Source organism: Alligator mississippiensis, chromosome 15 (genome assembly GCF_030867095.1).
Source record: "Alligator mississippiensis isolate rAllMis1 chromosome 15, rAllMis1, whole genome shotgun sequence".
Classification (NCBI taxonomy): Eukaryota; Metazoa; Chordata; order Crocodylia; family Alligatoridae; genus Alligator; species Alligator mississippiensis.
The window spans coordinates 757,708-777,639 of NC_081838.1; the positions used below are offsets into that span (position 1 = coordinate 757,708).

The following is a 19,932-nucleotide window of genomic DNA, read 5'->3' on the forward strand; positions in this document are numbered from 1 at the left end:
ACTGCCCTTCCCAGCGGCCAGGTCCGGTTCCCCCATCCGGGCTGTGATAGGCTGGGCTGGGGACAGGGATGGGGGGAGCCTTGCCCCCCCCCCCCCATTCCTCAGTTTCCCCTTGCCCTTTGCCCACCTGGCCTGCATGGGATGCCCCCCAACCGACCGTGCTCTGCATGGAGAGAGCTGGGGCCAAGAGGCTCCTGGCAGTGCAGGGGTTAATGCTTGGTGGGGCCCCGGCATGGCAAGGGTTAACGGGGTCAGGGAAGGGGGGGCTGGGTGATTGACAGCTGAATGGGGGGTGGCTCAGATGCAGCCACCTCTGGGGGGGAGCGCAGCAGGCAGGTGATGCGCAGTGGGGGGCTGTACCCCTGCAGCTAATCACCGCAACCGGCGCTGCGAGGGTTAAACACAGTCCGTGTGAGCCCCCCCAACACCGACCCCAGCCTCCCCCCATGGGGCTAGAGGGGGTGGGGAAGCTCCTGGCCCCCCAGGCATGGGGAAACTGAGGCATGGCGGTGAGGGGGCAAAGGGACGTGCCCAAGGCCCTGGCAGGGAGGCAGTGGCAGAAGTGCCAGGTGGGGGGATGGGGGGTCTCCAAGCGGCCCCAGCCCCCACAGCGCCCCCTGCTGCCCAGGCCCTGGGGGTGGGAGTGGGATGTCCTCCCGGGCTGTCAATCAAGGGGGGGGCCGCGTTTGCTGTCGGGGGGATGACCCGGCTCAGACAAAGCCTCGTGCCCCCCCCCTCGGTTTTCTATCCCTCCTTTCCCCCCTGCTCGGGGGGGGGGCAGCCTCTTTCCTCCTGCCCCGTGGCCCCGCGCCCCCAGGGGTGACCCCCAGGCCAGCACCAAGTTGGCGGCTCCCCCACCCCGGCTCGGGCCTGGTCGGAGCGGGTCCGTCGGGCCCGCCGGAGGCCGACCGCCCCAGCCGGAGCCGCGGGCCGGGGGGTGTCGCCGCTCTGCGGCCTGGCCTGCCCCGTCGCGTGGCGTGGCGTGGCGTGGCGTGGCGTGGCGTGGCGTGGCGTGGCGTGGCGGGAGGGAGACGGGCGGAAGGCCACGGCTCCGTGGGGCCGAGCGGGTCTTGGGAGGGGGCTTTCACCGCCCGGGCACACGGCCGAGGCGCGCGGGGCCCGCGGGAGACCTGTTCTTGGAGCAGATCTGTGGACCGGGGCGGCAGCCACTCGAACGGCTGCCCGAGGGATCTGGTGGATTCCCCGTCATGCGGAGGTCTTCAGCGCTGTCACCCAGGTGCCCCCGTGAGGCGGCAGCGAGGATCTGGAGGACCCCCGTCACGCAGAGGTCTTCCTGCCATGGTTGGGTGCCTTTGAGACGTGCTGGTACGGGACCCAGTAGATCCCCTACCACCCACCGGGCTTTACCCTGCGATCTGGTGGAGCCTTTGCCACGTGGAGGTCTTTAAGCTGCTGTCCAGGTGTCACTGAGAGGCTGCGGTGAGGGATCTGGTGGATTCCCTATCGCTTAGAGGTCTTTATGCTGAGATTGGGGTGCTTTGAGAGGCTGTGGGATCCAGTGGATCCCCTGTCACATTGGGCTCCGTGTCCTGTGATCCAATGCCTTTAAGAGGCTGTGGCGGGGGGTTAACCGGTGCCCCCAGATCCCCACCCCGATCCTGCTTGCCTGCCCCCTGCCCTGGCCCCCGGGTGATCCGGTGTGGTGCGCGCCCGTCGGGGTAGAGCGTGTGCAGGGCGTATACACCGGGGGGAAAGCCACGTGCGACCACGTCCTCGTGAGCCCACGCTGGTGGCAGCCATGTGTGCGCACGCGTGTGAGGCCACTTGCTGCCCCCCCGGCCGCCCCTGCCCCAGGAGCTGCCCCGGGCCGCCAGGCAGGGCAGAGGCTGCCTGGGCGAGGTGCAGGGAGCGGGGCCGTGTCCGGGGGGGGCTGCCTCCAGCGCTGACACGCGAGTGTGAGCGTGAAGGTGGAAGCGACGGGGCCGTCGGGCTCCCAGGCGGTGCAAAGGGGCCGGGGGCAACCTAGGACTCGTGTGTCACGGGGCTGGGACGGGCTGCACCCCTGCCCTGCACTGGGCCAGGAAGGGGTTTGACCCACTGGTGAGACTGGCCTGGGCCTGGGTCTCTGCAGCGCCCGCGACCCCCCGGCGGCAGCAGGACGTTGCCCCCACGTATCCCGGGGGCAGATTGAGGGGCGACGCCGGGTGCGGGGTCGGGGCTGGCGGTCGTGCTGCTCGCAGGTTTGGCGCCGGGTTCGTCGGGGCTGGTCCCGCCGCGGGCCGGGGCTGGACCACACGTGGCCCCGGGGTCGCTCCCAGGGTGCCCCGGCTCCGTGGTGTCGCCTGCGCGGTGCGGACACGGGCACGGCCAGCCGTCCCTCCCGGCTGCTCGCCCCGAGGCACGCAGGCACGCGGGCCGGGACCTCTGCAGCCCGCGGCCCTGGGGGGTACGACCGCGACCCCCTGGGGGCTTGCCCCCCGCCCCGTCGAGGCTGGCTCCGCAGTGTCCGCACAGGGCGCCGTCCAGGCATGAAGAGGTCAAAGGTCACCTGGCCGCCGGGGGCTAAGGGGATCCCAGCCCCCCCGTCCTGTTGTGGGGGTAGGAAGGGGGCTCCGGGGCCGTGACGGAGCTGTGCTGGGGGGTGTGGGGGGGCTGGGTTCTGGGCTTTGGGGGGTGCTGTGACTCTGGGGGGCCCGTGCTGGGCGCTGGCCCGGGGGGCAACGGTCCTGGGGAGGCCGGGGGGGTCCGGCTGCCCTGGCGGGGGCTGGCCGGCGGGAGGGGGCGTGGCCGGCGGGGGGCGGGGCGTGGCGGGGCGTGGCGGGGGTGTGTCCCGCCCCCCCAGCGCGAGCGGCTCGGCGGCGGCGGCGGCGGCGGCGCTGCCGGGCGCGCGGGCCCGATCCGGGGGCCCGATCCTGGCGGGTGGATGGAGCCGGGCGCTGCCGGCAGCCGCCGCCGCCCGCGCGCCCCCAGGCCCCGGCGGGGGGGGCCCGGCGCCCCGGCCATGCGCGCCCGGTGAGTGCCCGCGGGCGGGCGGGCGGGGCGGGGCGCGGGGGGCAGGTGCTCGCCCCGGGGCAGTGCCGTGCCGGCGCGGGGGGGTCGCGGGACCTCCCACCCCGGTGGCCCCCTCCCTCCAGCCGGGACACCGCCGTCTCCTGGGGGCGAGTGCTGCTCCGTGTGTGCCCCCCCGGCCGCAGCTGGGGCAGGAGCCGGACCCCGGGCTGGGACTGGGGGGGTCCGGGGGCATCGGCCGGGACCCCCGGGGCCTCGCGCTTCTCCCCGCCGGGGCCGGAGGGTTGTGTCCGGGAGGGGGGGGCACCCCACCCCGGCCCGGGGTATCCCAGAATCCCCCTGGGGGGCAGGAGTCCTGGGCTGTCTCCGACACTGCCGGGGGGAAGCTCGCGGTCAGCCCCAGGCAGGGGCTGGTGGCGCGTGTCATAGCCCCCGTACTGCCGAGCGCCGGAGGAGATTCTCCCTTTGCCGGGGGCGAGGAGGGCAGGCCAGGCCGGTCGCCCCGCCGGAGCCCGCTGGACCTCCTGCCCCGCGGGGGTCGTGGCCCTTGCTGCCCCCCCGCCTCCTCTCGTGCCCCCGACGCGCCCCCTCCAGCAGGTCTCCCTGGGGCCCTTCCCTGCCAGGCGGAGCGGGGGTCTCCCCCGTTCCCAAAAATCCCCCCCCCCCCAACACAGCTGCCCGGCCTGGAGTCGCCAGGTCCACCCGGGCACCGGCTTGCGGCAGGCCGGGGCCGGGGCCGGGCCGGTGCTGGGGGGCGGGGGGGCATTTGTATGCGGAGAGCAGCCTTGCTATTGATGGTCTCCATTTGATATGCGGGAGAGGTGTGGGCGCCTATTGGTATGTGCGGGAGGCTCCGGGTGCGGGCGCCTGGCACAGCCATGCGGCGCGGGCACGGCCGGCGTGGGGTGGGGGCCGTCTGGACGCGCCGGGGCCCACGGTGGGATCCGGAGCGGGGATCACGCGGGCCGGGGAGCCTGGGGGGGATCACGCAGAAGACGGGGGGCTGGGGGTCGCTGGCGGGGCTCGGTGCCGTCCCAGGCCCCGGGGCTTTCGGAGGCATCCGCCTGCGCGCGACTTCGGCCTGTTGGACGTGGGGGGCGAGGAGGATGCTCCCCCTCCCCCCGCTCCCAAAGTCCTTTCCTACCCCAGGACGGACCCGGGGGAGCTCCCCTGGGGCAGCAGGGATGGGAAGGGGGCTTTGCCCCCGCGGACCCCTGGGAAGCCCTGGAGACCCGTCCCCGCCCCCGCCCCCGGCACCGGAGGGGACGTCGGAGTCTCAAAAAATCTCTCGGGACCCCGCCGCAGCCTCGGCGGTCACCCCCGCTCGTGGGGCCTGCCGTCATGGGGCTAAACTCATGCCCGTATTTTTCCAATCCCAGGCTTTGCAGAGGCTCTCTCTTGCGCTCACACTCGCGTGCACACGCTCCCCACGCTTCCCCCGTCGAGCGCTTTGGGGGACAAACTCGATGCCTTTTGGGGTGGGGAGAAGCCAGCCCTCCCGCTCGGTGGGGAGACAGGGTCACGGGCGCGGGGGCCGTTGCTCGTGGCCCGACCCCGACACGCGGCCACGTCTCCTGCACCTGCCTCGGGCCCGGGCGCCTGTTCTGCCCTCGGGTCGGCCGGGAGGGGCCAGCCCTAGAGAGCCGGGAGCGGAAAGATGTCTTGTAGGGGCTGCGGAGGCCGGGGAGGGAGGGCACGGGGGTCCCCACGCTCGCGCCTTGCTTCTCTGCCTCTTCCCAGCCTGCAGACCCCCGTGCCCTCTCCCCACCCTGCGCGCCCCACGAGGGGTCAACGCCTGCGGGCAGTGACGGGGCACACGTAACGCAAGAGCCGCCACGTCCTGGCTCAGACCGTCGGTCCGTCCTGCCCGGGCTCCTGTGTCCCGTGGCGGGCGGCCGGGAGCGGGACGGGGCGAGCAGGGGTTTTCCTCTCCCCGTCGCAGCCATCGAGGGTCCAGGACGTGGTGACCCCGAGACCGTGCCCGGCACCCCACAGCCCCCCATGCCCCTTCCCCCAGCACAGGCCCAGCCCCCGCTTGGATCGGGCTGGACTCTGCGCTGCCCCCTTTCACCCCACGCGGGGGAACGACCGTCCTGGTGTCGGCGTTACACCGCTGGCCTGCTCATCTCGTGCCGCGTCCCCTCGTCCCTGTCTGGCGAGGAGCAGCCAGGAATCGACCCCTGGGCCCGCTTAGCAGGGTGGAAACCTGTCCCCCCTCCACACCTCTCTCCTAGCCCCCCAGGCCTGGCCTCGTGGCACCGATCCCCCTCGCTGCCGCCTCCTGTCTCCTCGGCGGTGCGGGGACCTCCCCAGGGTACCGTGTTCGAGTGCTGGTTGCTAAAGGGGCTTCCCGATACTCTCCGCGTTGTTCACGATTCCCTTCTGCATCCTCCCAATGTTTGTTGGCCTTTTTGAAGGCAGCCCAGCCCAGCCCAGCGCTGAGGGTTTGGGTGAAGGGTCCCCAGTGGGCGCGTCTACATGTGCGTTAATGCGCATTAAGTCGAGTACTTGGGTAACCAAGCGCTAAATCAATGCGCAGCAGCGCCGGCGCGCGGGGTTTTAGCGACGCTTCCTGCGCAGTAGCCCGATGCCGCTGGCGGCAGAGCGGTAGCGCGGGGTTTGGGTACCGCGCAGTAAGCGTCGCGTGTAGACGCGCCCAGGGAGCGGGTGGGGTAGAGCCGGTCTCGCGGGCGCTGGGGAGCCGCGGACTTCCCCTGGGCGGTGGTCTCGGTCTCGGATGGTTTTGGAGTAGGATATTTCAGCGGTGGTTTCTGGGTGAATGGGGGGGCGGGGGGGCATGCTGCTTCTTTGCAGCCAAGTCGAGGGCCACGATTCCCTGGACCCAGCCCTGGCGAGGCCTCCCCGGGGTCCTGGGGCCGGGCCGGGGCCGGCATTTCGGAGAGGAGGTGGGCGGGCGTGCAGGGGACGGGACAAGGATCCTGGCGGATGCAGGTGGGACACGAGGAGGAAGTTTCTCGGTGGCTGCCCCGAGGCGGCGTCTCCATCCCTGGGGGTTTGAAGGGCAGGGTGGGGGTGCAGACCTGGCGGAGCTGGTCCGATCCTGCCCAGGGGAGGGGGCTGGACGGGACGCCCCCATCCGTGGGGCTCGGATGAGTTGTTCACCCCGACCGCAACCCCCTCGCCCTGCCAGACATGGGGGTCAAAGGGTTGGGGGCGCTGGGAGCCGGGTCTGCTGGGTCCCGTCCCTGGAGCTGGCAGGAGAGGAGAGGAGAGTCTAGTGGTTGGAGCTGGGGGCAGCACAACACTCCCCGTGGGACAGCTGTTCTGATTAAATCCCCGTCTGGAGAACGGCTGTGCTGGCGCGGGGGGGCTAGCGCGCGGTCAGCCCCGGCGGCGGGGGTCTCCAGGGACCTCCCGATACGGGTGAGCGGCGTGTCTACGTCCAGTGGCCCCCGATGGGGATCTAGCCCTGGGCACAAGTCCGCGCAGGGACGTGGGAGCGGATGCAAGGCCAGGAGATGGGAGAGCCAGGCCGGGGTAAACTGAGGCTGGAGGAGATCCCCAGCCCTTGAAGCGGGCGGTAAAGGGGGACGGAGGGGGGCAAGGAGCTGGTCTCACGCGGGGCTGGGAGGAGGCTCCGGGTGCTGGGGCGCTGGGTGCTCCTTCCCTCCGGATCGGGGCCCTGCTATCTCGCCAATTAATTGGAGCCCATTTGCATGACAATGGGAATCGTTCTTGCTGATGAGTTTGTTCCCTGCTGGATCCCCCCCCCCCCCCCCCAAATTTGGGCTTGGTGACATCACAGCTGGTTGCCATGGGAATTTGGCAGCAGATTTCCCCCCGTGGGGCTGGCTGGGACCTCGGGGGTCACTTCTTGGAGGGCCTGAGGAGCCAACCCCGGGTGTTTCCCGAGTCCTTCCCTCGAGGCCTGATCTCTGCGCGGAAAGCAAAGCAACAACTTGGTCCGGAGCCGCGGGGCTGGGGGCTCCGGGGGCCACATCCAGTCCAGCCCCGGCCTGAGGCAGGATCGGCCCCGTCCAAACGCGGCGTCGAACCTCTGAGCAGCACGACCCCGCGCCGGGCATCGCCTCCGGGGTACAGGGGGCCGTGGTGGCAGCGTCCTGCTGCTGCCGGGGGTGGTGGGCGCTGCAGAGACCCAGGCCCAGGCCCAGGCCGTGCCCCGCTGCACAGGAAGGCAAACCCCCCAGTGCGCACCAGTGTGAGCGGGGGGGAACCCCTTCCTGCCCCAGTGCAGCGCGGGGCTGAGCCTGAGCGCGGGGGCCAGACCCCCCGCCGGGACCCTGTGGGCTGGTGCCAGGAGCATTGGCACAGCCGAGCCCCCGCCCTAGCCCCCAACACATGGAGGGGGAGGGGGAGGGGGAGGGGGAAGGGGGCCCCCAGGACACCCCATGGCAGAGCACGAGCATCGTGGCACCCCGACCAGGGACCGTCCACCGCCCCTCGAGCCCCCAGGGACGGGGAGTGGCCTCCCTTCTCCAACGCTGAGGAAGGTTTTCCCGAGGCCCAATTTAAACCCGCTCTGCTGCGACTTCGAGCCGTTCCCGGAGACGATCGTAACGAATCCTGAACCTTGCCTGCTTCTTTCCCGAATCATGGAAAATTCAGCTGGGAACGGACCCGGGGGGGGGTTAGGGTCCCTCTCCTTTTGGAGGAGCGAGGGCCCGAGCCGGGGCCGTGTTCGAGGTGTGGACGCAGCGGGGGTCTATAAAGGGGCGTCGGGATACTGGATAATGTACAAAGTGCCGGGGCAGGGGGGTTACGAAAGGGGCATCAGGGTACAGTGTGGGGGCATGGGGGAGTGGGTTATTAGTTTAAATGCCATGACGGTAGAGAACGAGGAGCAATGGGCTCAGGCTGCAGCAAGGGAAGTTGAGGTTGGATATCAGGAAAAACTCTCACTCAGAGGGGGGTGAAGCGCTGGAGCAGGCTCCCCAGAGCGGCGGTGCAGTCTCCGTCCTCGGAGGTGTTGAAGCCCCGGGTAGACAAAGCCCTGGCTGGGATGATGGAGCTGGGGCTGGTCCTGCTCGGAGCAGGGCTGGACGAGATGCGACTCCCGAGGCCCTTCCCGCCCTCCTTGTCGCTGGCTCTCCGCGACAGGCTCTACCTGAGCTCGAGGCGTCGCGCGGAGGTGACCCGGCCTCTCCCCGCGGTCCTGCCCAGCTCTGCATCCTGCCGCGGGCTGTGCAGCATCAGAAGCTAAAATATGGGGGTGAATTCCCCATTTGAAAGCACTTGCGCTGTATTTTGTCACCTACAACGTGCCCCCCGCCCCCCCAGCTAATGGACATTTGAGGTGCACACTGTAAGTGGAGAAATACGGTAATCGCAGTGGCTGTCTGGGGGCAGCGGGGCAGTGAATGTCACTGCGTTCACTTGAATTCAAGACCACCCTGAATGTAAGAAGACCCTCCCCCAAAGACTTTGATTCTAGGCATGGGAAATGTATGCATTTATTATCATTTTCCATCCCTAGACTCGAATTATTGGAGGGGGGGACTTAAATTGGTCCCCCCCATCACTGGGGGGGGGGGCAGGTGGGATGAGAAGTCCAGTAGCTTGCCGTCGACTGCCGGCCCCCATCCCCCCCAATCCCAGATGCGGGCTTTCCCCCCCGTGTTAAAGGGGGGAACTCGTGTTGTAATCAAGTAAATACGGTAGTCATTCGCTACAGGACAGCTGCGGGGTCGAGTCTTTCCCCGGCGAAAGGGGACCGCCCGGCCGGGACTCCTGGGGACGCTGCCTGCCTCGCTGCCCCCTGCCCCGGACGGCTCCTTGCCTGGATTGGGGCAAGACTCCCTGCCCTGCATCACAAGCCGGGGGGGGGGAAACTGAGGCACGGAGCAGGGGAAGGCAGTGGCAGAGTCCCTCGGATGTGCTGGATCCCAGCCTAGCGCCCCGGCTGGTTCCCTGCTGTCCCTCTGACCCCTCTCCCCCCGCAGGAGGCTTGGTCCCTCTCCGGAGACTGCCCGGCGCCTGCTCTGAGGTTGCCCGCACTGGGCCGAGCCGGGGCGAAGATGGCCGCCCCTTTCGGTAACGAGGTGAAGTGCGTCAGTGTGGAGTGGGACTTCCTGCAGGGGCTCCTGGTCAAGAACCAGCCTGTGCCCTGGTAAGACTGGGAGGGAAACTGAGGCACGGGGCGGAGGGGGCGGGGGTCCTGCTGGCCGCTCGTGGAGGCCCGGCTACCACAGGGCCCCGGCGTCCTGGCCTCTGCTTCTGCCCGTTCAGTCCCCCCCAGAACCGTGACGCTGCCTCAGTTTCCCCACCAGCACATGGTGATTTCCTGCCTTTCGGCGTGTGGGGGGGTGACGTTGTGCCCCGTGCAGCGCCAGGCTCTACCCACTGCCCCGTGCTTCCTTCCTGGGAAGGGGGAGCGTATCAATCAGCTCTCTGCCTACACACGGCATTTTAGGGGTTAAACCCCATTTTTTTGTGGGGGGGAGCAGGTTTGGGGGTGGGTGGGGCTTCTTGATTGCTGTCACAATGAGTGACAGAGGAAACCCCGCCCCCTTTGCTGCGGGATTGACCACGGTGAGGTTGGGGCGGGCTTCGGGGTGGCCGACAATGCGGGGGTGGGCACGACTTAGGGGGTGGGCACGACCAGGGCAGCCGGTAGGGGGCGCCAGCTGCCCCATAGCCCCTCTCACCCCGTCTCCTCCCCCCGCCCCCCCAGCCTGCAGGCGCTGAGGAAGGAGAAGTCGCGCAACGCGGCGCGGTCGCGGCGCGGGAAGGAGAACTTCGAGTTCTACGAGCTGGCCAAGATGCTGCCCCTGCCCGGCGCCATCACCAGCCAGCTGGACAAGGCCTCCATCGTGCGCCTCACCATCAGCTACCTCAAGATGCGCGACTTCGCCAGCCACGGCCAGCCCCCCTGGGTGCTGCGGGCCGAGGGCGCCGCCCCCACCGGCAAAGGTAGGCACCCCCGGGCGCCGGGGGTTTCTGTATTGCCTACATATCGCATGCACCTTCGCCCCCTCTCAGAACTGGAGTGTGCGTCTTTAAGGAGGGAAGCAGCAGCCGTGGCATTTCTATTCAGGCAGTTGTCATTCATGGGCGTTAACAATCCTCTCTCCTTTCTTCGAGGGTCTTGATGGCCTGCTAGTCGAGCTAACCTTTCTCTGGGCAGTTCTGCTGCCTGCTGGGAGCTCCTGGTCTCTCTTTCCCGGCCCCAGAGACTGGGTTTTTAGCTCTTTGATCATAGAGTCACTTGTGGAGACAGTTTTTCAGCAGCAGCTAGCGTTTCAGCTTTAGTTAAGCAGGGAAGGTAGGGTGGGCAAGATGGAGGGGGGCTCTGTTGGCTACTCTGCGCATCCCCAATTCTGGGAGAATCCCCCCCCCCCTTCCGCTGTTCAAATACGTGTCTTATTGGGGAGCATGCAGTACACTAGAAAATACAGTACATCTGGACCCGTACGATACCCACCCCCTATTGGTCAGCGATGGGCATTATCCTCCTCTCAAGACCAGGGGCAGCCGGGTTAGACCCCGCTCCTCACCGTGCCCGGGATGGGATGGACCCACGGTCTGACCCGCTGGGGCACCGCGCGCATCCCTAGCCACCGAGGTGGGCAAATACCGTATTTACTTGCATACCACGCACATCTTGAGGCAAATGCCGTATTTACTCGCATACCACATGCACCGGCTTGGTTGAAAAGGAAAAGAAAACCTTTTTTTTTGGGGGGGGGGCCTTCATCCTCCCAAAAGACGTCCTGGTCCCTGCACCTCCGGCAGGAGATGGGGAACATGAGAAGGTGCAGAGAAGGGAGCGAGGGGATCGGTGCGATGGGGGAGACTAACGAGACCAGGGCAGGGGGTTAGGAGGGAGACGCTGGAGGGGGACGGGACGAGGGTTTACACCATACTGAGGGAAAGTCAGCGGGGATTGATTCCTGGCCGTGTCTCACCAGACGAGAACAAGGGGTCCTGGCATGAGACGAGCAGGCCGGCAGCGTAACACCGACCCCGGGACGGTTGTTTCCCCCCAACGTGGGGTGACAGCGGGGAGCTCGTGGGCACCGGGAGCGGAGAGTCCATCCAGACGCACCCAGGGCTGGACCCGTGCTGGGGGCAAGGGGCATCAGGGGCGGTGGGGCACGGCCTCGGGGTCGCCACGTCCTGCACCCTCGATGGCTGCGAGGGGGAGAGGAACGGGGGAAACCCTGCTCAGACCCCGTCACTCCCCCGTCCAGCGCCGCTCTCTGCCCCCCGGGACACGGGGACCGGGCAGGACGGACCCGGGTCTTCTCGGGGGCGCAGTGCGCAGATAACGGTGATGATCTCTCTTCCCCCGTCCTAACCCACCCTGCCTACTGGCGGGTTGCTGGCCAATCCAGGCCAGCCCGAAACTGGAGGGGAATTGTGGGGGAAATGGGAGGCTGGGCAGGGGGACGCGTCTGCTCTCAAGCTAAACGAGGAAGGATTTGGGGGTGAAGGGGGGAGTCCCGTGCAGTGAAAAGGATCCTCCTTTTGGGTCAAATGAGCCGGTTTTGGGTTGGTCACTGCCGCTTGGATCCAAGCGGCGTGCTCAGGAGGTGGAGGGGAGGGAGGGAGGTTGAAATGGGGTGACGGGTCCGTGCATGCAAGGAAATATCCCCCCCCCCCCCCCCTTGTGCTTTCTTATGGGGGGGTCAGTAACCCACTCCCTGCCTCATCCGTGCGGGTCGGTGCCAGCCCCGACCCCCTACCCTCGTTGCCTTCTGCATCCTCACGCCCGGCCCCGTCGTGCTCACAGCCAGGGGAGACTGAGGCACGCGGTGAGGGGAGTCGACGGCAGCCTGGCACGCTAACCACCAGGCCACGCTTCCTGCTTGGAAAAGCCAGGGGAGAAGGGGACTTGGGTGGGGTGGGGTGGGGCAGGGGGGTCTCCTGGATGGGGAGGGAGCCCCCGTTCGAGTGTGGGGTAGGCAGGGGGTCCGGACGCCTGGGGCGGGGCGGCCAGTAGAGCTGAAGCCCCCTCCCGAGGCAGCAGTAGGTTGTTATCCTGCGCCACGAGTCGCGTAGCACGGAGAGGGCGGCCAGCTGGCTCGGGGGCTAGAAGGGGCCTCCCAGCGTGACCTCAGCAGGGGCCTCGCCCCCCCCATCGCCCCCCGAAGGGGCAGCGCCCGCCCCATTCCAGCACACGCCCGCGCCCCCCGAGCGCACAGAAAATAGCTTTGATGAGCGCCGCGATAAATCACCATTGCAATAATGCAGCTTCCAAGTGTGTAATTAAGCAGATTAACTGCCTGGGAAGAATACAGGCTCCCAGCGATTTCTGATTACTGTCATTAGCCCGCGCGGTAATTATCAGGCAAATACCATGTGTTCCCTGAAATCGGGATAAACAGCTGCTTATTGTTCGCGCGCGGACCGGCCCCGATGCCGCGATGGATTCCAGCACACGCCGCCCCTCCCTGGCACGGCCGGCGTGCAGCGCCCGGCGCGGCCGGGGCTCGGGCTTCGCGGGGCCGGGCCGCGTGGGCGGCTGCAGCTGGGGCCGGCTGGCAGTGGGGCCGGAGGGGGTTCGGGGCTGGACACCTGGGCTCCCCGCGTGGGGGGCGGGGAGGCCGAGCTGGGGCACCGGCTCCCTCGGTGGGAAGAGAGCGGTGCTTGGATAAAGGCTGAGCGTGGGGGTGGGCGGGGAGTCGGGGCACCGGGGGTCTTTTTTGGGGATGGGGGTGAGTGGTTAGAGCTGTGCACGGAGGCCGGCAGGAATAGGGTCTGGGGGGGGATGGGGGGCAGTGACCGGGACCCCGGGTTCAGCTTCTCCGCGTGACGGTGACCGCGAGCCCAGGCGGGGCGGGGGACCGGACGCCTGGTTCCTTTCTCGCCTCGACGTCCGAGTCCTGCGTCCCCAGTCTGTCCCCGCGGGGAAGGGGGCAGAGCGGTGCCGTGACCCCCTCGCCCCTTCGGCGGGTCACGACACGGACGTGCCCTGGCCGCCCCCAGCACATCCCAGCGCCGGCGTCGGCATTAACATAATCCTCCTCTCCCGACGGCAGGGAGCAGGCCGGGGTCGCTCCCCGCCGGCCGCGGTCGGGGCAGCCCGAGGCCCGAGGTCAAGGCGAGAGCCCAGGAGTCCTGGCTCTGCGCGGCGCCGCGTGACCCGGGCTGGGACCGGGCCGTCGAGCGCTGGCGATGGGGCGCATCTCGGCGCCGGCTTTGCAGGCGCGGAGCCCCACTCTGGAGCTGGAGCTGGAGCTGGGGGGAAACTGAGGCACGGAGGGCAGGGGGCCGGGGCAGTTTCCCACGCCCAGTTGTGGGGGGAGTCCCAGATTTCCACCTGGGGTGCAACAAATGAGATCCTTCAAGATGCTATTTGCTGGATCCTGCGCCAGGCGGAGGGTCGGGCTGGACGGCAGCCCTGCAGCTCCCTCCCTTCTCGAGGATCCCGATTCAACGTCTCCTTGCTCGCCCTCGCCGGGCCGTCCCGGGGCACCTCACGGGGTCAACACGGACCAGCGGGGGTTAGGGCCCGAAGGAGACGATTTGACTTGCGCGAGTGAGAATTGGGGGGTTTCCCCTCGTCCCGGTGTCGCAGCGCGGCGGAGACGCAGCCTGCCTGGGCCCATCACGGATTTGACCAAGGTCGCTCCCGCAGTGCCGTGGCGGGGATGGGAATTGAACCCTGATCTTCCCTACCCTCCTCGCTCACCCTGCCTGCCTTCGGCCCCTCTGAGGTCCCGTATGGCCCAGGAAGATGGGTCCCCCCCATCTGTACCCCCTTATTGGGGGCTGCGGGGGGTCGTGGCTGGCATACACCCCCCGGCTGTCCTGCCCGGGCCCCGGGGCCTGGATCTGCATCTGGGAGCATCCCCCCCACCCCCCAGCTTTCCAATCAAGCTGTTGGCCCGCACTGCCTGGGGGCTAATTTCCTAATCAATCGCATTAGCGCAATTAGCCGCGTTGCTGCCGGCAGCGAAACGGCTCCGAGGCCCGACCAAGCGCGTGTGTGCGCGTGGGAAGGGGGGAGGATATTAAGGTCACGGTGATTAATAATCACCAGTTTATTAAACATCTGCAGAGCGCCAAATTGCTCCTAATTTCACAACCCAGGCAGGCTGATTTCCCTGAGCCGCTCGTGGGGGTGGGGGAGCAGGATACCAGGACACCTGGGTCCTATTCTCATCCCCGGGAGGGGAGGAAGTATAGGGGGGGGGGGGGGCGCCGGGGTCCTGTCAGCCTCCCTAGCTTGGCGGTTCGAGCACGGCCGGCATCGGGGTGGTTTGTCTGTGTGTCATGCGCCCTATATGTCACAGCAAGCCAAGGGGGGATTCCCCTGTGTGCCGCAGCACCTGTGTGTTGGAGGGAGCCCCGTACCCCGCAAAGCTGCTTCTCCCTCCTCTGCTCGGGCCCCAGAGACTTGACAGAGGCCGCCGGGGAAGTCTGTGGCAGGGAGGAGATTTGAACCCGCATCTCTTAAGGGCTGGACGACCCCCCAGGCTCTAGCCCCGTTGTCGGAAGGGGGCGGCAGGGCCCTGCTGACGCCCGCGCGTGTCCTGGAGCGGGGAGGGGGGGACACGGCCCAGATTTGGGGGCCTGGCTGTCGCGAGCGGAGTGGGGAGGGTTTGCAAGAAGGCCCCAGAACCAGCCCCCCGCCCCGGGCGCCCGTCACCGGTGCTCAGGCTTCACTCGATCGGCGCCCCTCGTGCAAAACGCGTGTGAAAAAAGGGGCTCGGCTTCGCGCGGGTGCAAGATTGGAGATGGCGGGGGCGCAGGGTGCACAGAGCATGGGTCAGGCGTGATCCTGCCCCGAGCTAGATGTGCCCAGCGCTGCAGGGGTGATCTCGGCCCGATGTCCCAGGCTGGGGTGGGACTGGATGTGACCCCGCAGCGCTGGGATTTCATTGCACGAGGTCCGTCCCAGCCGGGCAGCTCTGCGATCCTATAACTCCACCGGGCAAAACCGTGCAGAGCCGGGACGTCGGGACATCCGCCCTCCGGCTCCGGCACAAACCCGAGGGCCGGGAAGTCTGTGCTCCTAAAGCACCTGGTCCTTGCAGAGGCCTGCGAGAAGCCGGATCCCTGTATGTCCCTCCGGGAGGGGGAGGCACAGAAATAACCTCAGTGTCTTTGTGGTGTGAATAAAACCCTGCGTCTGAGCCGGCTTCTCCCAGACAAGGGCAGAGCAGCCTCCGGTGTCTGGAAGCCGGACGCATCCAGGCTATAAATTAGATGCGCTTTTCTTTCTTAATGGCCGGTGGGGGAAGTGATTCATCGCCGGGAACGAGCTGACGGACGGGGTCGAGGCAGGAGGGGATCTGAGCGGCCGGCCGGGGCCGGGGCTGGGGGCGCGGGGTGGGGGGTCCCAGCGGTGCCCTCTCCGGACCCCGGCCGGGGCGGTGGGCGTGCGAGGAGGGGGTGAGGGTGCGGGGGAGAAGAGGCAGGGCGGCGAGGGCACGGCGGAGGAGGGAGGAGAAGGGAAGGGGAAATAAATCATCCGGATTGCACTTGCTGGAAAGCCCCAAAGTTGGCTGATCATGGCAGTTTGGGGTGTGCGTGCGTGGATGTGTGCGCGTTTACATGCGTGTGCATCAAACTGCTTGTGAGTCCAGATCAAACTGAGCGTGTAGCTCCGGTCCCTGCCCCCCGCCCCGGGGGGCCCTTTCCCTCGGCTGTTCCCAAAACCAACGGCATCTTCATTTTCTGCTCTGAAAACCATGAAAGGTGTGTGCACGCGTGCACGCACGCGCACACACACACCCACTCACTCTCTCTCTCTCTCCAAGCGCCCAGGACACACGTGCATGTACACACACAGGATCCCAAGCGCTTGGGATGTGCGCACACTCGCGCTCCCCTCCACCCCCACTCAAACAATCCAAGTGCCTAGGATGGACACACACATGCACACACAATCCAAATGCCCAGGACACACGCTCGCAGACACGCTCTGGCGCACACTCCGAGCACCTGGGAGACACACGCGTGCACTCACACATGCATGCACACAGTCCAGGTGCCTGGTACACACGCACGCTGCTCCTGCGAGGGGTCCTGGGCTGGTGCCTGCGTCCATCCCTCCACCCTCGAGGTCACAGCCGGGGCTGTGCAGGGTCCCCGTAAGCTTGAGGGGCTTCCTAGCTGCCCCTGGCACTGAGGGGCTCCCCCTCCCGGGTCTAGGAGCTGGGGGGGTCGTGGGGGGGTGGCTTCAGCTCATCCAGGAAGGACCCATGCCCCCTCCGGTACTCGGGCAGGGGAAGGGGGGAGAGCCCCCCCGAGCGGGGATCTAGCCCTGGCCTCTCCACGTCTCTGCCCGTTCCGGCTCTGGGCGGCTTTCCCAGGCCTTGCCTGCCCTTGCTCTCGCGTGCAAACCTCCAGACTCCTGGGTTCTTCTCCCCCTCGCCCCATCCCGCCGTCTTTCTGTGGGGAGCGGGGCCAAGCGGTTAGAGCAGGGGGTGGGTGGGTGGGTGGGAGGGCAGGACATCTGGTCCCGTGACTTCCTGGAGGGCCCTGGTGTAGACGGGCGTCCGGGGGCTGCAAGAACCAGCCCCGTCGCGTCCCCAGGGCTTCTCCCTACGGCGTCCCGCGGAGGTGGAGCGCGCAGCGGACCGAGGGTTTAGGAACAGGGGTCCGGGGGGCCCGGCGCTTTCTCGCACGTCGACCCGCACGGGCCTTTCTCGTTTGAGAGGAGCTAGACGCTTTGCTAACGGGGGGAGCTCCGCTGTGGGTTTAACATCAAAGCAAAAGCACATCTCACTTCCCGGGCGCTGGGTTGTACAGCAATTAAAAGGGAAAACAACCCCCCCCCGAGCCGGCTTGCAAAAGAACTGATTTCACAAGCCCCGCGTTATAATGAAAGGTGCGTCTCTCGTTCACTACAACCTGCCTCCTGGGCGCATCCAGCGCTTCCTCATCGGGCATTTTCACACCCGCGTCCTCAAGGCTGGTGCAGCTCAGTGCACGTGCGGTGCACGCACGGTGCAGCTCAGTGCACGTGGTGCAGCCTCTCCCCGGGGACGATTGGGAGCCAGTCTCGGACAATGAAACTTTCTCGTGAAATCACGGGGCGTCTGCGACCGTCCCAGGTGTTTGCAGCAGAAGCAAACCACGGAGCATGTCCCAGGATGCCCGGTCGCACCCCCGTGCGCCCCACGAGCCGACGCGGGGGCCTGGGCAGGATCCTGGGAACAGGCCGTGGAGGCAGGGCGAAGACGAGGAGGGGGAGACGGGGCCCATGGTGGGACTGAGGAGAGGCCCCGGGGCCGGGACCCTTCAGCTTGGGAAGGAGAAAGCCGTGGCTGGGGGGATTGCGGGCTGTAAAATGAGCTGGTGCATTGGTACGGGCTGGTTGGGGCAGCATCTTCCAGGCATGGATGCGCTGCCGCAGGCAAGAGGGAGAGAGGAGGAGGAGGACGTGGACCCACGGCTTGAAGTTGCAGCGGAGCCGGGGCAGACGGGCTCCCGGGAGGATCCTTGTCCCTGTTGGGGGGACCCGCGAGCGCCGGCGGGGCATCTCGGCACAGAGGTGTGGGGCCGGCCCAGGCGTCGGGGCTGTGCTGGTCGCCCCCCGCTCTGCTCCGTGCACCCGGGGGTTTCGAAACAGCCCCACAAGCACGGGGCGCGGAGACTGGGCTGACTGGGGCTGGGGAAAATCCCAGTTTCCAGGAGGTTTTTGCACGTGGGGTGAAAAATATAAGATCCTGCAAGATCCTTTCTAGCAGGTTTCCACCCCCTTTCTACTCCCTGCGTCAGGGGGGCTGGGGCTGGGGCTGGCCCCCGCCAGTGCTCCTGGCACCACCCCGCAGGGTCTGGCCCCCGCGCTCAGGCTGCGCTGGGGCAGGAAGGGGTTCCCCCCTGCTCAGACTGGTTGCACTGGGGGGTTTGCCTTCCTCCGCAGCGGGGGCCCGGCCTGGGCCTGGGTCTCTGCAGCGCCCGCGACCCCCCGGCAGCAGCAGGACGCTGCCCCCGCACCCCCCTGCTTTCCCGGGGGCAGGTTCGGGGGCGATGCCCGGTGCGGTGTCAGGGCTGACGGTCGTCTTGCTCCGCGGCTCGATGCTGGGCTTGTCTGGGCTGGTTCGGACGGGGTTGACCCTGCCCTGGGCCGGGGTCGGACTGGATGTGACCCCCGGAGCTCCCCCGCGGCTCTGGGCTTTCCACGACGATTTCTAAAGCAGTGCTGGTGGGGGTCTGAGAGGGGCCGGATCCCCCCTCTTTGCATCTCCCCTTCAAAAGCATCGGCCGGGCTTCCCATGGCCCCGATCCGCCGGATCCTGGCGCCCCTCCGCTGCCCGGGCACGCAGCCCCCCACCCCCAGGCAGCGCGGCCCAGCCCCCTCACGCGTGCCCGCTCTCGGCATTCGCAGCCAAAAATATCTCGCATTGTTCGCCGCGTCCCAGCCCTTCCTGAGCCAGCAGCTGTGTCCTGAATAGCAGAGCAGGCAGGGCCCTGGCTGGCTCCGCAGCTTGGCACCGAGGGATGGAGCGGAGCGGAGGGGGCGGGGTGGGCCCGCTTGCCGCGGGGCTGGGGAGGGGGCCAGCGGGGTCCGTTGCCCCTGTCCGTGATGATGATGCCGGAGCGAGGGGGTCCGCGGGCTCCGGACACCGTGATGACACCTCGCCGCACCAGGCCTCAGTTTCTCTGTGCATGAAATGGGTCTAATGGTCCCAACCTCCAAGGGTTTTGCTTTGAAATGCAAGACTCGTGGGAGCTGTGCTTTGGGTTTCTCCCTCCTTGGCCCTGGAGGCACCACGGGGAAGGACACGATGGCAACCCACTGCCGAGGCGTGTCATGGGGGATGTAGTCCATGCCCACAGAGACCCCCGCTCCTGGTCTCAACCTATCCCAGACCTTCCTGCCTGGGACAGGGGCAAGGGCTGGGGCCGGGGGTGCAGCACCTCGCTGCTCTCTGCCCCCAAATCTGTCCAAATCCCGAGACTTGGCTTGAAATCATGGGATTTTATGCAAAAAATCATAGGTTATTTGTCTGACTTGCCCGTCGGGTGCCCTGAGGGCGGCAGGGGGGGGAAGTGGTGCCTGGGTCAGGCTCTCCCAGGCTTCGTCTGGAGAGGCCAGGAACGAATTTGTCCCCCCACCTCCCGTCCAAGCACCGGGGTGTTTTGTACCATCATCTGGGACTTCGTCGTCCCCGAGCCCTCGCCTGGAGCACCTTGCTGGAGGCAGAAGGGTCCGGACTAACGGTCCCTGGAGCTTTTGGGGCAGGCTTTTAAGTAGGATCCTTCACGGATGGAGCCGGGAGGCAGGGGGCCAGGCTGCCCCGGGGAGCTGGGGACGCTGCGTCCCTGGAGGTGCTCGAGGAGAGGTCGGACGGGGTGACCGAGGCTCGGGGGGTCTTGGATGGGGCTGATCCTGCCTCGGGCCAGGGGCTGGACTGGATGCGACCCTTGCAGGTCCCTCCCAGTCTCCACCACCAGCCGGGATCTCCGTGCCCTCTCGATGCCTGGCTGCAGAGAGCCCAAAGGGCTAGAAGAACTGAAGTTGAGGACCCCCCCCCCCCTTTTCCCTCCCCAGTCCCAACATTTTTGCTGGGGGCAAAAATCCCTTGGACGAGAGCATTGAGCACACCTGCCTTGTTCTGCCGGGTTGGGAGCTCGCAGCCCCGGGCTGAGCCCCTCCGAGCGAGGAGGGGAAGGGGGCAGAGGTCCTGGCTGGGGGGGCCGGAGCGGTGCCGGCGGGGCAAGGCCAAGGCCCCGCGAGGCCCGAGTCGTTATTCAGCAGCGCCGGGAGGAGAAGAAAAGACCCTTCTTTGTTGGAAACCGGGAGGGAGGAGGCAGCCGGGGCCGGGGAGTGTGCGTGTGCGCGTGCTCCAGGGTGTGACCAGGTGCCTGGATGCCGGGGGGGGAGAACGCATGCATGTCCCACATGCCGGGGTTCCACGTGTTTCTGTGAGTGTGTGCGCGTGCACATGTCCTTGATGCCTGGGTTCTGTGTCCCGGATACCCGGGGGTTTTGTGTGTGTGCGTGCATGTGCGTGCGCGCATCCTGAACGCTTGGTTGTGTGTGTGTGTCCTGGATGCCTGGGGTCTCTTTGCATGCATGTG

General features: G+C 67.5%; 1 protein-coding gene across 1 annotated transcript in view; it reads left to right on the plus strand.

Annotated features, from left to right (window-relative positions):
- Positions 1-2,905: 2,905 nt before the first annotated feature.
- Positions 2,906-19,932, plus strand: part of NPAS1 (neuronal PAS domain protein 1) — a 33,719-nt gene continuing 16,692 nt past the window's right edge. The window contains exons 1-3 of the mRNA XM_059719212.1: positions 2,906-2,973; positions 8,892-9,058; positions 9,623-9,861. Coding sequence (XP_059575195.1) covers positions 8,967-9,058; positions 9,623-9,861 — 331 coding nt within the window. The 5' untranslated portion in view covers positions 2,906-2,973; positions 8,892-8,966. The remainder of the gene's footprint in view (positions 2,974-8,891; positions 9,059-9,622; positions 9,862-19,932) is intronic.